A 13,100-nucleotide genomic window follows, 5' to 3' on the forward strand; every position below is an offset into this window, starting at 1 on the left:
ATTGTTTTATTGAATTGATTAAATAGTTTGTTGTACATATAAATAATTTCATGATTATTATGCTTGAATATTTCTACTGTATTAATTGATCCTTATTCTCAACATATTAAGATTAATTAATTATATGTGACTAGAGTAATTATTTCTCATATATTTTGATTTAACCTCTATTAATTGAGGAAATTAGTATACTATTGTTAATGATTCATGGTTATCATTGATACTCTTTTATAATAAATCATTATATAATAAAGTTAGCCTCTTGTTTATTAGAGATAAGAATTGATAAAGTCAACTATATATTTAATTTCTTATGCAACAATATTATAAAATTATATTGTTAAGATTAAGTAAAAGGCTTCTTTTTATGTGAGGCAATCAGGCAATACTCCTAAACATTAGTTCAACCCAAAGCCCAAAAATAATGACTAGGAAATCAATTCTAAATTTTTTTTTTTTTAGGGAAACCGAGCGGTCTAAATTATATTAAATCAAGCTCCGCCAAAGTACGGAGAGTTTGAGGGAATGAGTTCATACATATTCGTTCTTCATATCGATTAGTATCCCACCTAGCCACCGTATGAGCAACGGTATTACCCGCTCGCTTAATGTGATTACATGAAAAATAAGAAAAACTACCACTTAATCTAGCAATATCCTCATAGAATAGGAAAATAGGAGCTGCGTCCGTAGTTTGCTGTTGAATTGCTCGAACAGTAGAGCTTGCATCACATTCCAGAATGACCTTATCGAACCCCAGCCTCAGTGCCAATTCGACCCCATACTTAGCTGCACCCGCTTCTGTCATTTCAGGGGTCCAACTGGCATTAATTCTCTTCACCGCCACTGCCAACAAACCACCTTGGTCACTCCGAAATACCACCCCCAACTGCACGAATCCCTGACCAGAAATATGGGCATTGACATTAAGCTTAACCACCCCGATTGGAGGACACAACCACCGAGCTGCAGATAGTACCTGCTCTCCCCTCACAATACCCCCAACTCGTGCTTTGTAGAGGCAATAATCAGCACATAATCTGGAAAAACCAGTAGCCACCATGACAGGATTGAAGCTATCATCCTTCTCCATCACATGCAAGTTCCTACAATACCAAGACGCCCAAGCAAGAGTTGCAAAGACCCTTAAGTTGTCTTTATTAATTTTCTTCGCACACCACACTAGACAATCAGCAAAGGAAGAAGCAGGGGCTTCATTTAAAAGCTCAAAAAAATAACTAGTTGCCCAAATTTCCTTTGCATACTTACAGTGAAAGATAAAGTGCATAATTGTCTCTTCATTTGCACCACAAATTGTACAAGCCATGGAGTCTTGCATATGACGTTTGTGTAGCACCCCCATGACTGCCATCTGCCCTTTGCACGCTCTCCAGAGGAAGTGACTTAGCTTTGGCGGAACGTCAATATTCCATATCAACCTCCAGCAATCTGTCTCACCAGATCCATGAAACAACTCCCAAGTTCTCAAATTCCCAAGACGCCCAAGCCAATACCCACTCTTAACAGTATAAATACCGTTTGAAGTAGGCCACCAATACCGTCTATCACACGGCCAAGAATTAGAGAGAGTCAAGTCGAGGATTGCCCTCCTATCATTCACTGCAAATGTAGCGTCAATCACCTCCTTATCCCAGCAACCCCTTTCAACATCTATGAGATCACATACCCTCAGATTCATATCGCTATTTAGTGAAGGAGTTGGCACAATGTAAGATCCTTCTCCCATCAACCATGCATCATCCCAAACCCGAATTGAAGAACCGTTTCCAACTCTCCATTTCATCCCATCAAGCAACAAAGCCTTCGAACCCCATATGCTTCTCCAACTATAACTCGGATCATACCCCAAAGAGGCATCAATAAAATCGGAGTTCTTGTAGTACCTAGCCTTCAACACTTTATGTAGCAGCGAAGAATTGTTATTGCTAAGCCTCCACCCTTGTTTAGCTAGCATTGCTTGATTAAACACCCGAAGGTCTCTAAAGCCCATACCACCCATAGATTTCGGGAGACACAGAGCATCCCACTTTTGCCAATGCATTTTACGCGTCGTGTCAGTTGAACCCCACCAAAAGCGAGCCAAAATAGCATGGATCTCATCAATTAAGCCATCGGGAATACGAAAAATACTCATCATGTAAGTAGGAATTTCTTGAGCAACCGCTTTGATGAGAACCTCTTTTCCCGGCCGAGACAACAACTTTTCCTTCCAACCCTGAAGCTTTTTCCATATCCTAGCCTTCAAACCTGCAAAGATTGCCTTCTTCGATCTCCCAATAATAGTAGGTAGTCCCAAATACTTCTCATGTCTATCGACCACTCGAACTCCAAGGGTTTCCACAATAGCATTCCTTCTTTCCGGATTCACACATTTGCTAAAGGCTACTTTTGTCTTGCTTAGATTAACATTTTGACCGGAAGCCCTTTCATACGTACTGATAATTTCAGCAATTTTAGAGCATTCTTGCAATGTAGCTTTTGCAAACAATATACTATCGTCTGAAAAAAACAAATGTGAAATCCTAGGAGCTCCTCTGCAAACACGAGCCCCATGGATGGCATTATCCCTAGCAGCTTTCGAAATAAGAGAAGAGAAAGCATCCGCACATATCAGGAATAAATATGGGGATATAGGATCACCTTGCCGCAGACCCCGAGACGGAATCAACGACCCAGAACTGCCACCATTGTATTTGAAAGAAAAAGAAACACTAGACAAACATTGCATAATTCGATTAATCCAACTCTGCGGAAACTCCACTCCACCCTGTCATACGCTTTGCTCATATCAAGTTTAAGCGCAAACGTACCATCTTTCCCTTCCCCTTTCCTCTTCATATTATGAAAAATCTCGAAAGCAATAAGAGCGTTGTCCGTGATAAGTCTATTAGGAACAAAAGCACTCTGATTTTCCGAAATAATCGAGCCAAGCATTGTCTTCATCTTATTTGCAAGAGTTTTAGAAATAATTTTGTACAACACATTGCACAAACTAATGGGTCTAAACTCCATCATCGTCTTAGGCTCTTCGCATTTCGGTATCAAGACTATACATGTACGATTCACCTCCCCCAAATCCACCCTCCCATGCCACCAAGATTTTACAAACCTGATAACATCCCCTCCAATAGTATCCCAAAATTTCTGGAAAAATAATGCATGCATCCCGTCAGGTCCCGGTGCCTTGGTTGGATGCATTTGAAATAAAGCTTCCCGAATCTCCATACTAGTAGGCTCCTTCTCCAATACTCTCCGCATTTCTGAAGTAACAAGTGGATCAATCCCACTTACAGCCTCCTCAAAGTTACTTGGATGGTCAGAAGCAAAAAGACCACCAAATATGAAGATATAATAGTATCCAGCTCTTTCTGTGATGTTCTCCACTCACCATGCTCGTCAAATAAGCCCATAATAGCATTGCGTTTCTTCTGTTGACTCGCCTTATGATGAAAGTAGGTGGTATTTTTGTCACCATCCCGGAGTTCATTAGATCTTGCCCTTGCATACCAATAAGACTCTTCAAGTCTTCGCAGCTCATCAATCTCCTTTCTAATTGCATTACACTGTTCAAGCAGAGCCGCATCTAGCCTACTTCCCTGTATTTCTCTGAGACGACTTTCGGCATTTTTAATTTTCTTTTTAAGGACTCCGAAAGTCTTGGCTGCCCAAGTAGAAAGACCCCCAGCAACATTTGCAATCCTAGCATGCATAGGCTCCCCTACCCCCGCACTCCAACAATCCGACACTACCTTAGCACATTCCTCATTCGACAACCATAATGATTCGAACCTGAAAATTTTCTTTTTCTTTTTTTCTCTAGCATCCTCCTTCCCACATTTTAATAGTATAGCTGCGTGATCCGAGTGACAAATGGGGAAATTTATTACCTCATGATACGGGAACAACGAGCACCATCCCTCCGTAGCAATGAACCTGTCAAGCCGTTCTTGGACTAAAGTTTTCATACAATTCCCTCGCTGCCACATGAAAGTATTACCTTTGAACCCAAGATCACGAAAGCCACAGTCATCCATAACCTCTCTAAAAGCATCCATTTCCCTTTCACCTCTCACCGCCCCACCACATTTTTCGTTCATGCTAAGGATCTCATTGTAATCACCGAAACTCAATATAGGAATGTTGCTGCCATTTTTTATCTCCTTCAAGAGTTCCCACGTCTGGTACTTATTATTTGCCTCGGGCCAACCGTACACTCCTAGAGCTTTCCAAATTGGAACTCCATTATTATCACACACATTTGCTTCGAAATGATGATTTGAGTATGAACACATACTCACCTCGATATCTCTCCACCAAAAACACATCCCACCTGACCTTCCATTACTACTCAAACATATGCCATTTGTGAAACCACATCTATTTCTGATTACTTCTAGTCTTTGTGCCTCAATTTTCGACTCCATTAAAAAGACGATATTCGGCATGTCCCTCCAACACCAATCTTGGAGGGCTTTTACTGTTGACGGGTTGCCAAGCCCGTAACAGTTCCAGCTTAATATTTTCATTGTTCTTCGCGGTGTTGGTCATCACCAACCACCGCTACTTGGATAGATTGCACACCATCCGAACCATCAACACACATCTTCACTTTCTTTGCCTCTCCTTCAATTCATCCGAAAAATCCACCATCCCACTCACATTACACACACTCTTTCGCTTACCCATGCTAGTCTCATCAGCAGCCTCATCTGTTACCATAGCAGATTGTCCATTCCCCTGCTTACGAACAAATTTTTTAATCCTCCTAGTATTAGCATTTGTAGGCAGAGTACCACTTGAAAACACAAGAGAAGGAGTAGCTGGTATCTTCGTAGCACTATGTTCCAAAGTCAACAATTTATCACCAACCCCATCACAATTATTATTCTGACTCTCCCTCACCACAGTATTAATGTCATGAGAAATTCCACCCATAGGTCCCACCTTCTTATTCAATGATTCCTGCTCATGGAAATCAAGGATAAACTTTTCCCCACTAGCAGAGGAATTTGTTTGAGCCAAAGTAGTATCATTGTCTCTAGTAACAAACAATTGCTTCCTACTACATTTAATCTGAGCCATCTCATCAGCATTTTTAACAACTCCTTTTTGAGGGGAGGCCCTTAGGAAGATCCCCCACCCAAGCCTTTTCTCCTTTTCCTCATCAGATAGAGCCACACAGTCTTTTTCGGAATGTCCAATTCTACCACAAGCGAAGCAAAAATACGACAATCGTTCATATTTAAATTCAATTTTCACTTGCTCCCCCCTCTTGTCTTTCATCCATTGATATCGACGCAAAGGATTTCTTATATCTACCATCACCCTGACCCTCCTATATCTATCCAGACCAAATTCAACATCCTCCATATCAATGAATTCCCCTAAATTAGCAGAGATTGCTTTTACAAAAGAATTCGAACGACAATTAAAAGGTAGGTTCATAACCCTTACCCAAAATGGAGAGAAATTGAACTGGATTTGATCCGGTTGTTCATTGCCTTCGACCTCCTTTAGCACAAGCAGGTGATTTTCCCAACACCACGGTCGTCCTTGTAATACTTTCTCCTTGTCCCTCCAATGAAGAAACTGAAAAGCATACAGATTAGGGCTAAGGATTCTAATTATCAATTTATCTTGAAGTGCCCAGACCTTCAACATTGTTCTTTTGAACGCTTCAAAATTATACGGCCGTTCAGTGCATAGTCTACCCACCAATAATAGTTCAATATTATCGGCAGCCTCCTCACAGTCAATGTTACCAACATCAATAAGATCCCCATCCTCCTCTTCAATTCTAAGAGAAGAACACTTCAGAGCCAATTCGTCGGCCATAGTGCCGAAGCTTTTCGTTCAGGACGGAGACGCAGCGTTCGAAACGGAGGAACTTCTGTCTTTCGAGAGAGCAAACCCTATCTTTCGAGGGAGGTTTTTTTTTTTGAAGTATTAATTAGAAATCAATTCTAATTTTTCACGAGATTTCATCATCTAAATCACCATGGCTAGGTTTGAGTTTTGAAATATGTAACTTTCATATTCTTTTGATTTTTTTTAGTGATAATTGTGCATTTTGTTATTAACAGTTCTGCATTTGATTATATTTTAGTATTTTGAACATTTTACGTTAAAAATTTGAACGTATGATACGTTTTCTGTAAATACATAACATGTATTTTTGGAATTTCGAACATCTTTATTATAATTATGAACATGCAATACATTACTTATGAACTTATTTTTGTTTCAGATCTATGTATTTTTAATTTTATTAAAAAAATTGGCATTCTCTACTTTATAATTTATAAATCTAAACATTTGGCATTCTGAGCAGTGTCTTCAAGTGTAGAAGTTTTTGAAGGGTGTTCAGATGTATGTGCTTGGGGTTCATAAGTTTAGGTTTTTGTAGGGTGTTCAGTGGTTTATGATTGGGGTTCAAAGGTTTTTGTAAGGGTTCATAAGTTTTTGAAGGTTGTTCAGTGGTTTGTAGGGGTTCAGAAGTTTTGGGGGTTCAGAAGTTTTGGGGGTTCAGAGATTTTTAAAGGGTGTTCAGTGGTTTGTGATTGGGGTTCAGAAGTTTTTGTAGGGGGTTCAGAAGTTTTTGAAAGGTGTTAAGTGGTTTATGATTGGAGTTCAAAGGTTTTGTAAGGGTTCAGAAGTTTTTGAAGGGTGTTCAGGGGTTTGTGGTTGGTGTTCAGAGATTTTTGTAGGGTGTTCAGTGGTTTGTGGTTGGGGTTCAGAAGTTTTTGGGGGTTCAGAGGTTTTTGAAGGGTGTTCAGTGGTTTGTGATTGGGGTTCAGAAGTTTTTGTAAGGGGTTCAGAGGTTTTTGAAGGGTGTTCAGTGGTTTATGGTTGAGGTTCAAAAGATTTTGTAGGGGGTTCAGAGGTTTTTGTAGGGTGTTCAGTGGTTTGTGGTTGTGGTTCAGAAGTTTTTGAGGGGCTTGAGAGGCTTTTGTAGGGTGTTCAGTAGTTTATGGTTTGGGTTCAGAGGTTTTTGTAGGGGTTCAAAAGTTTTTAAAGGGTGTTCAGTGGTTTGTAGTTGGGGTTTAGAAGTTTTGTATGGGGTTTAGAGGTTTTTGTAGGGTGTTCGATCAGTGGTTTGTAATTGGGGTTCAGAAGTTTTTAACAATTGGTTTTTTCTTAGATACATCATCAAATTTCTTCTTTTTTTGGTGTTCTGATGTTGAACATTTGACTAATTGTACAATTTAAAAACAAATTGTGAATTTAAACAATAAATTACTAACACATCTTTATCCTCTTCAGTATGAGCAGATAATTTTGATTTTCAACCAAAAAAAAATTTAAAAATTAATTTAAAAAAGTCAAAAAGACAATTATATAGTAGAATATAGTTTCAACTTTACAATTTGTTGAATTATATTAGCAAATTTATTTAACATAAATGTAGGAAAATAAAAAAAGTTAAGTATTGTTTATCTTTTTGAAGGTATTTTCGTGTGTTTTTTGTCTTTTGTCATGGTAGCTTTCAGTTTTTAGAGAGACAAAAATGGTGAGAGGAGAGAGAAAATACAAAGGAATTCATTGAGAAAGATTTTCAATTTATGAGAGGAGAGAGAAATTTTTTAAAATGAAATAAAAATAGATATGACATTTTAAAAAAAAAAAACTTAAATAGATTTGACAGTTGGAGAGAGGAGGAACTATTATAAAAATATATAAAAAAAACTTTGTGGGCTTCTTTCAATTGGGCTTCTTGTGTGTTGGGTGTGGATTGGGTCAGGTGCACCTATTTCTAGGTGCACCATGGTGCACATAATACTAATTGCAAGTTTGTTGTATATATTCTGGATTGACTCACCCATTTAGGTCTTAGGATCAACCCATATTTTAAGTTACTCCCACATTATTCTCAATTATTTAGGATCAATGTTGAGATGTTGATTAATGTGCGATAGAATTCGATTATATATATGATACTCTATGCCTACATTAAGTTGAATTATATGAATGATGATGAGTAGATTGAACATGAAATACTCATATATATATATGGACTTGAAATTCCTTAAATTTATGAAGGGTCATAATGATAATAATTGAAGAAAAATGAAGGTACGTATTTGAATTAGAAATTTGTAATAGTTTCTAAAGTATAAGAACAAATTTATGTACAAAAGATTTTGAATAGTAATCTAGATACCAAACTTTGGTTGAGAATAAGTGATACTAGATTAACTCACTCTTAGAAGTGAAAAAGAATTTGCATGATGTTTTATTGATCATATATAATGAAAAAGTTCATAAGAAATGTAAACATGCATGAGTACATAATATTCAGTTGAGTAAGAAATAATTTTATGAATTTTAAGAAAATGAGCATGACACACTTTTGAGAATTTTCAATATAACGACTCTTATAATTAGGCAAGTGGAAAATAATAACTTTGCTTTGTTTGATACATGCATTGCTAAAAGAATTTATGGCTTAAAAAGAGAATGGATTTAAAGATTGTTGGACTATTTTTATACCCCCATATGCAAGGATTAGGGGGAGATAGTGTTTATTTCATTTTTTTATGTAATCCATGCACATGAATAATAAAATATGTTGATGGTCAGTTTGGTACATACACTAGTCTATATCAATGATTTATTTAATAGAGATGGCCACATGATAATCAAATATTTAGAATGATACCATCTTGAAGATGGATATGAATAAATGGCATTACCTATATACTAGCTATAAATGTACATATTAAGTTGATGTCCTAGAAGGACAAGATCAGTTGCTATTGAACCTAGCACACCTGAAGTATGAAAATCCAAAGGGTTACAACAACAAGAATCCTTGGAAGAGCAAAAGAGCAATAATTGACAATGAAAAATTTGAGAAAGTGACACATTTCCAGTATATTAAAATGTGTTATGGCTATATAAAGTACTCTAGAAGAATATAAAATGTTGTCCAACAAGATTAGCTTGTATCAAGATTACAATCAATTCCATAGTGGAGTATGAGTATTAGTTAATTGGCTTGCCAATTGTAGAAAGAAATACATTGGTGTACTTATGTAGACACCCATTTGTGTCTCCCCAAAACCAAACCCGGTGATGAATACATTTCACGTCGAATCATAATCTAGTGTGGAAAGTCTAGTGTTGCGGTTGTGATAAGTCCTTTTTATATAGTGTTTTACCCCCGTCCCTTGGTCATAATTAGTAGTGTTTTTGGCTCTTTATGAGCCACTTTTATTACTAATTGGTGTTTTCGTAGATTTGGTTGACTTTTGTAGGGATTTGCACTTTTGGAGCATTTTCCCGAGATATTATGGAGTATCTACGAGCATTGGAGGAGCACGACCAGTTTTTATAGCCCAGGTCCGGTTAGAGTTATCGAACCGGTGATTAAGGGTTTAGCATTTGAGATTCCGAGGCATTTGGACAGAGTATTCAAGACCCGAAGAGGAAATCCGGATTGGGCCGAAAGATCGGAGCCCAATCAAAGTCCAAAACGTGCCCAAGTGCCCGGGCCCGGCCAAGTATGCTCTCGCTCGAAGGCTCGCCTGGCCGGGCGGGGAAAAGAAGTTTGCGCCCGAGTTCGCGCCTAGCCGGGCGCGAGAGAAGCTATTATTGAAGAAAAGGCGGGCCCGATCAGGCGGCCCTTCGCCCGATTGGGCGTGAGATTTTTAGTTATAATTCCGGCGTTTTATTTTAGTTTAATTAGGAGTAATTGTTTGGAGATATAAATACGTTTTTAATGCTTTTGCTTAGTACTTCTTCTTTTAGACTTTCTCTCTCTACTTAGCTTTAGATTAGTTTCTCTCTTTACAACCTTGTTCTTAATTCAACTCCTTAATTCTAATTATTTTGGTAACGATTTCTTCTACTTTAATCTCAATTATTTACCTTATTTCTTTGATCATGTCTCCTTTAATTTCTTTGTTTAGTTTATGTTCAATTATGTGTGAGTAGTTTTCTTTCTAGGGTTTGTGGGGATCCATAAATAATATGAAGGGGTAATTTATTGTTGTTGATTTTCAATGCTAGATTAATTTCCTATTGATATAATACTCTGTGACTAGATTAGGCCTGATCTTTTATGCATGCGTTTGACAATATTGATTCGAGATTCGAGAGATGAGAATTGATGTTTAGGTATAGTTTCAATAGGCCGGCTAAATTTATAAATGGTTAAGTTGAGATTCGAGATCTGAGATTTAATACCGGTAGATTAATTCTGTGATTGTAATACGTAGCGAAAACCCATTATGATCTGATTAATTGATGCATTGATGATTGATTATTATGTTTTACCCTGTAATGTTATTTATTGGTGAACCTATGCCCTAGGTCTTTTATTCATTGATTTTCTCTATTCTTATTCTTCTCTACTTTTACTCTCTGTAGTTTAGTTTCCTTTCACCATAATATTATTTTGTTACTTAATAATTTAGATTGCTTTAATTAATTAGGAATAGGAAGACCAGTTTCCCTGTGGATTCGACCCTTCTTCCCTATCTACATAGTTAGGAAAAGGTGCATGAACCTAATATACGATCATAAACAACCTGGTGCACGACTCGAGTCGAAACATAAAGAAAGTGTGTGGACTATACTTGACTCGTGAGTGACTAAGTGATATTATAAGACTCGTGGTATGATCGTATGGCTAGACATGTGAACAATAACCAAAATGACTGACGCGAGGACCAAATTAACACGGAAGACTTGACTGACGCGTTTTTTTTTTTTTTTTTTTTTTTTTTTTTTTTTTTTTTTTGGAAAATCCACCGTGTCACGGTTGACATTCCCGTGCCACGGTACGGTACCCTGTCAGACGGTGCACTGTACCGTGACACGACAAATTATTATTTATTTATTTATTTTTGGCTAATTACTAAGTGAGTACGGTCCATTGGCAATCGTTAGTCACCATAGACAAAGAAAGATCGTTAAGGTTAGGATCAAAACGACCAAACATAAAACATGTAGGCACAATGATGCAAAGAATAGTTCGCAACCTATGGTCAAGTTCTATGTTCGACTATGGTCAAGTTTATTTGGTGTCAATAGGGTACCATGGTTAAGAGTTTGGACGCGTTAGCAAGGCAGCCTCCTTTGAGGGTGTATACCAACGGGCGGCTCCGCAAGTTCGTGATGAAATCGAACTCGACTCCATGGTTTGGGTGAATTTAATAACTCGGATGAACCCTTATTGCCATGAGCGTTTTTGGGTTGATAGAGCTTAAATCCCCCGGGGCTAAGACGTATGTAGAACACATACGTTTTTTCAGAAAAATCGAAGGAAGTTGACTGTGAGAAGAGAAAATAAGCCACCGGACTGATTTTAGGACTGCCGTGACACGGCAGAAATTCCCGTGTACTGTGCCGTGACACAGCAGTCAGAAAATCTGACTGGTGCCCTGTTTGCTTTTGCGCGCAACCAAGTTATCCAATTTTTCCTACGGGACAGACCTGAATGCGACGTTAAAACCTCTATGCAGATGCAAAAATGCCAAATTAATCACAGGAATATTTTTTCAAGAATCTTTCAAGTCTCATCAACTCATCTTAATTAAATACCGATCACTCAAATCGATAAATAATTAAGAATCCTCCCCAGCGGAGTCGCCAAATTGTAGGCGTCGCTCGAAGTGCGCCTACGTTAAAAGCATGTGTGAATATGCTTGGCACTCATAGGAAGTAGGAATTGACATATACGATTAGGGACAAGGAAAGTAGGGAGCCGCCAACAAGTTTTTAAGGAACTTGTAAACCGTTCACGGATCATAAAAAGGCAACTAAGAAAAGGGACAATGATAGGCAACAACGATTGACCCGTGAAGGTTACACCCCATTCATAATCCATGAGATTACTAACTCCATATGGTTCGGAACCACGAAAGGAGGATCGGGGATGATGGTACGAAGTGAGTCATGGAGTCACATTCGCCCGTATTGGCCTCTACTCGATTCTTATATTGAAAAGCATTCCTGTGATCTCAAAGGCTTACAAACAATAATTCAATTCGCTCCAAACTATTATTAGGCTAAATTGGTTGAATATTAATGCAACATATAATTCTAAAATATTTGTGATCACTTGATTAAATAACAAGATTAAAAAGGAACCTAAACCGGTTGTCCAAATTATCTTATTAGGCGTGATTTTCAATTACATATTCCCTTTAAACATGCAATATAGTGATCATAAATATAATAAAATAAACATTAATATTGGAAGCAATTCAACAATAATAGAGTTAGTCAAATCAAATATAAAATAACCTAATCATGATACTAGCAATAAGAAAATAAAATAAGAGTAATTAAATTAATTAATTACTCACATTTCGCACGTTCCTTTAAATTGCTACATCATGAATAAACTGTTAGTAACTTCAATAAAAATAATAAAGAAAATGAAAATTAAATTAAATAAAAAGTAGAATTGATTTGGTCCAAACCCTCAGTTATTTGTACCTTTCACGCCTTGGTTTAAGGACGGAACCTCGGGTTAAGTATAGACTCCTTGGAGTGCTTAGGGGAATTATTATGGAAGAATAAGGAGGCTAGAAATTAGGTTAAAGAGGGAGAAGAGTATGATTTTTGGTGCAAGGTGAGAGAGAATGATTATTGCTGCCCCGAACTGCAGAAAGGAGGGGGGTATTTATAGGGAAAATGAGCAGAGGGAACACACGGAACCCTAAAAAGATAAAAACCCTAAAAAAGGCTACCGCGACACGGTCAGACTGTACCGTGACACGGTCAGACTCTACCGTGTCACGGGGGAAATTAGCGTGACGCGGGGAAAAATAGAGTGACGCGGGAAATATTTGACCTACGGGAGTAAAAACGCGTGAAGGGATTACGCGGAATAGACACGGATTTGTCCCGTGTCACAGCACTGGCACCGTGACACGGGAATTCCTACCGTGACACGAAAGTAATTCCCGTGTCGCGACACAGTTCCCCGTGACGCGATAAAGTTTTAAGCACCGTGACACGTCAGCAACCCACCGTGACACGGCAGAAAACGCCGTGACGCGGCAAAGTCCACCGTGTCACGGCATATGGCGTCGGGTCACGGTACTTATGCCAAGTCACGGGGCACT

The 13,100-nt window shown here is 38.1% G+C and overlaps 1 protein-coding gene across 1 annotated transcript; it reads right to left on the minus strand.

Annotated features, from left to right (window-relative positions):
• Nucleotides 1-3,308: 3,308 nt before the first annotated feature.
• LOC145634187 (uncharacterized) lies at nt 3,309-4,547 on the minus strand. The gene has a single exon (XM_081685606.1). It carries the CDS (start codon nt 4,545-4,547, stop codon nt 3,309-3,311), a length of 1,239 nt encoding a protein of 412 aa, XP_081541732.1.
• Between the last annotated feature and the right edge of the window lie 8,553 nt (nt 4,548-13,100).

Source organism: Chenopodium album, chromosome 1 (assembly GCF_948465745.1).
Source record: "Chenopodium album chromosome 1, dcCheAlbu1.1, whole genome shotgun sequence".
In the NCBI taxonomy this organism is placed as follows: Eukaryota; Viridiplantae; Streptophyta; class Magnoliopsida; order Caryophyllales; family Amaranthaceae; genus Chenopodium; species Chenopodium album.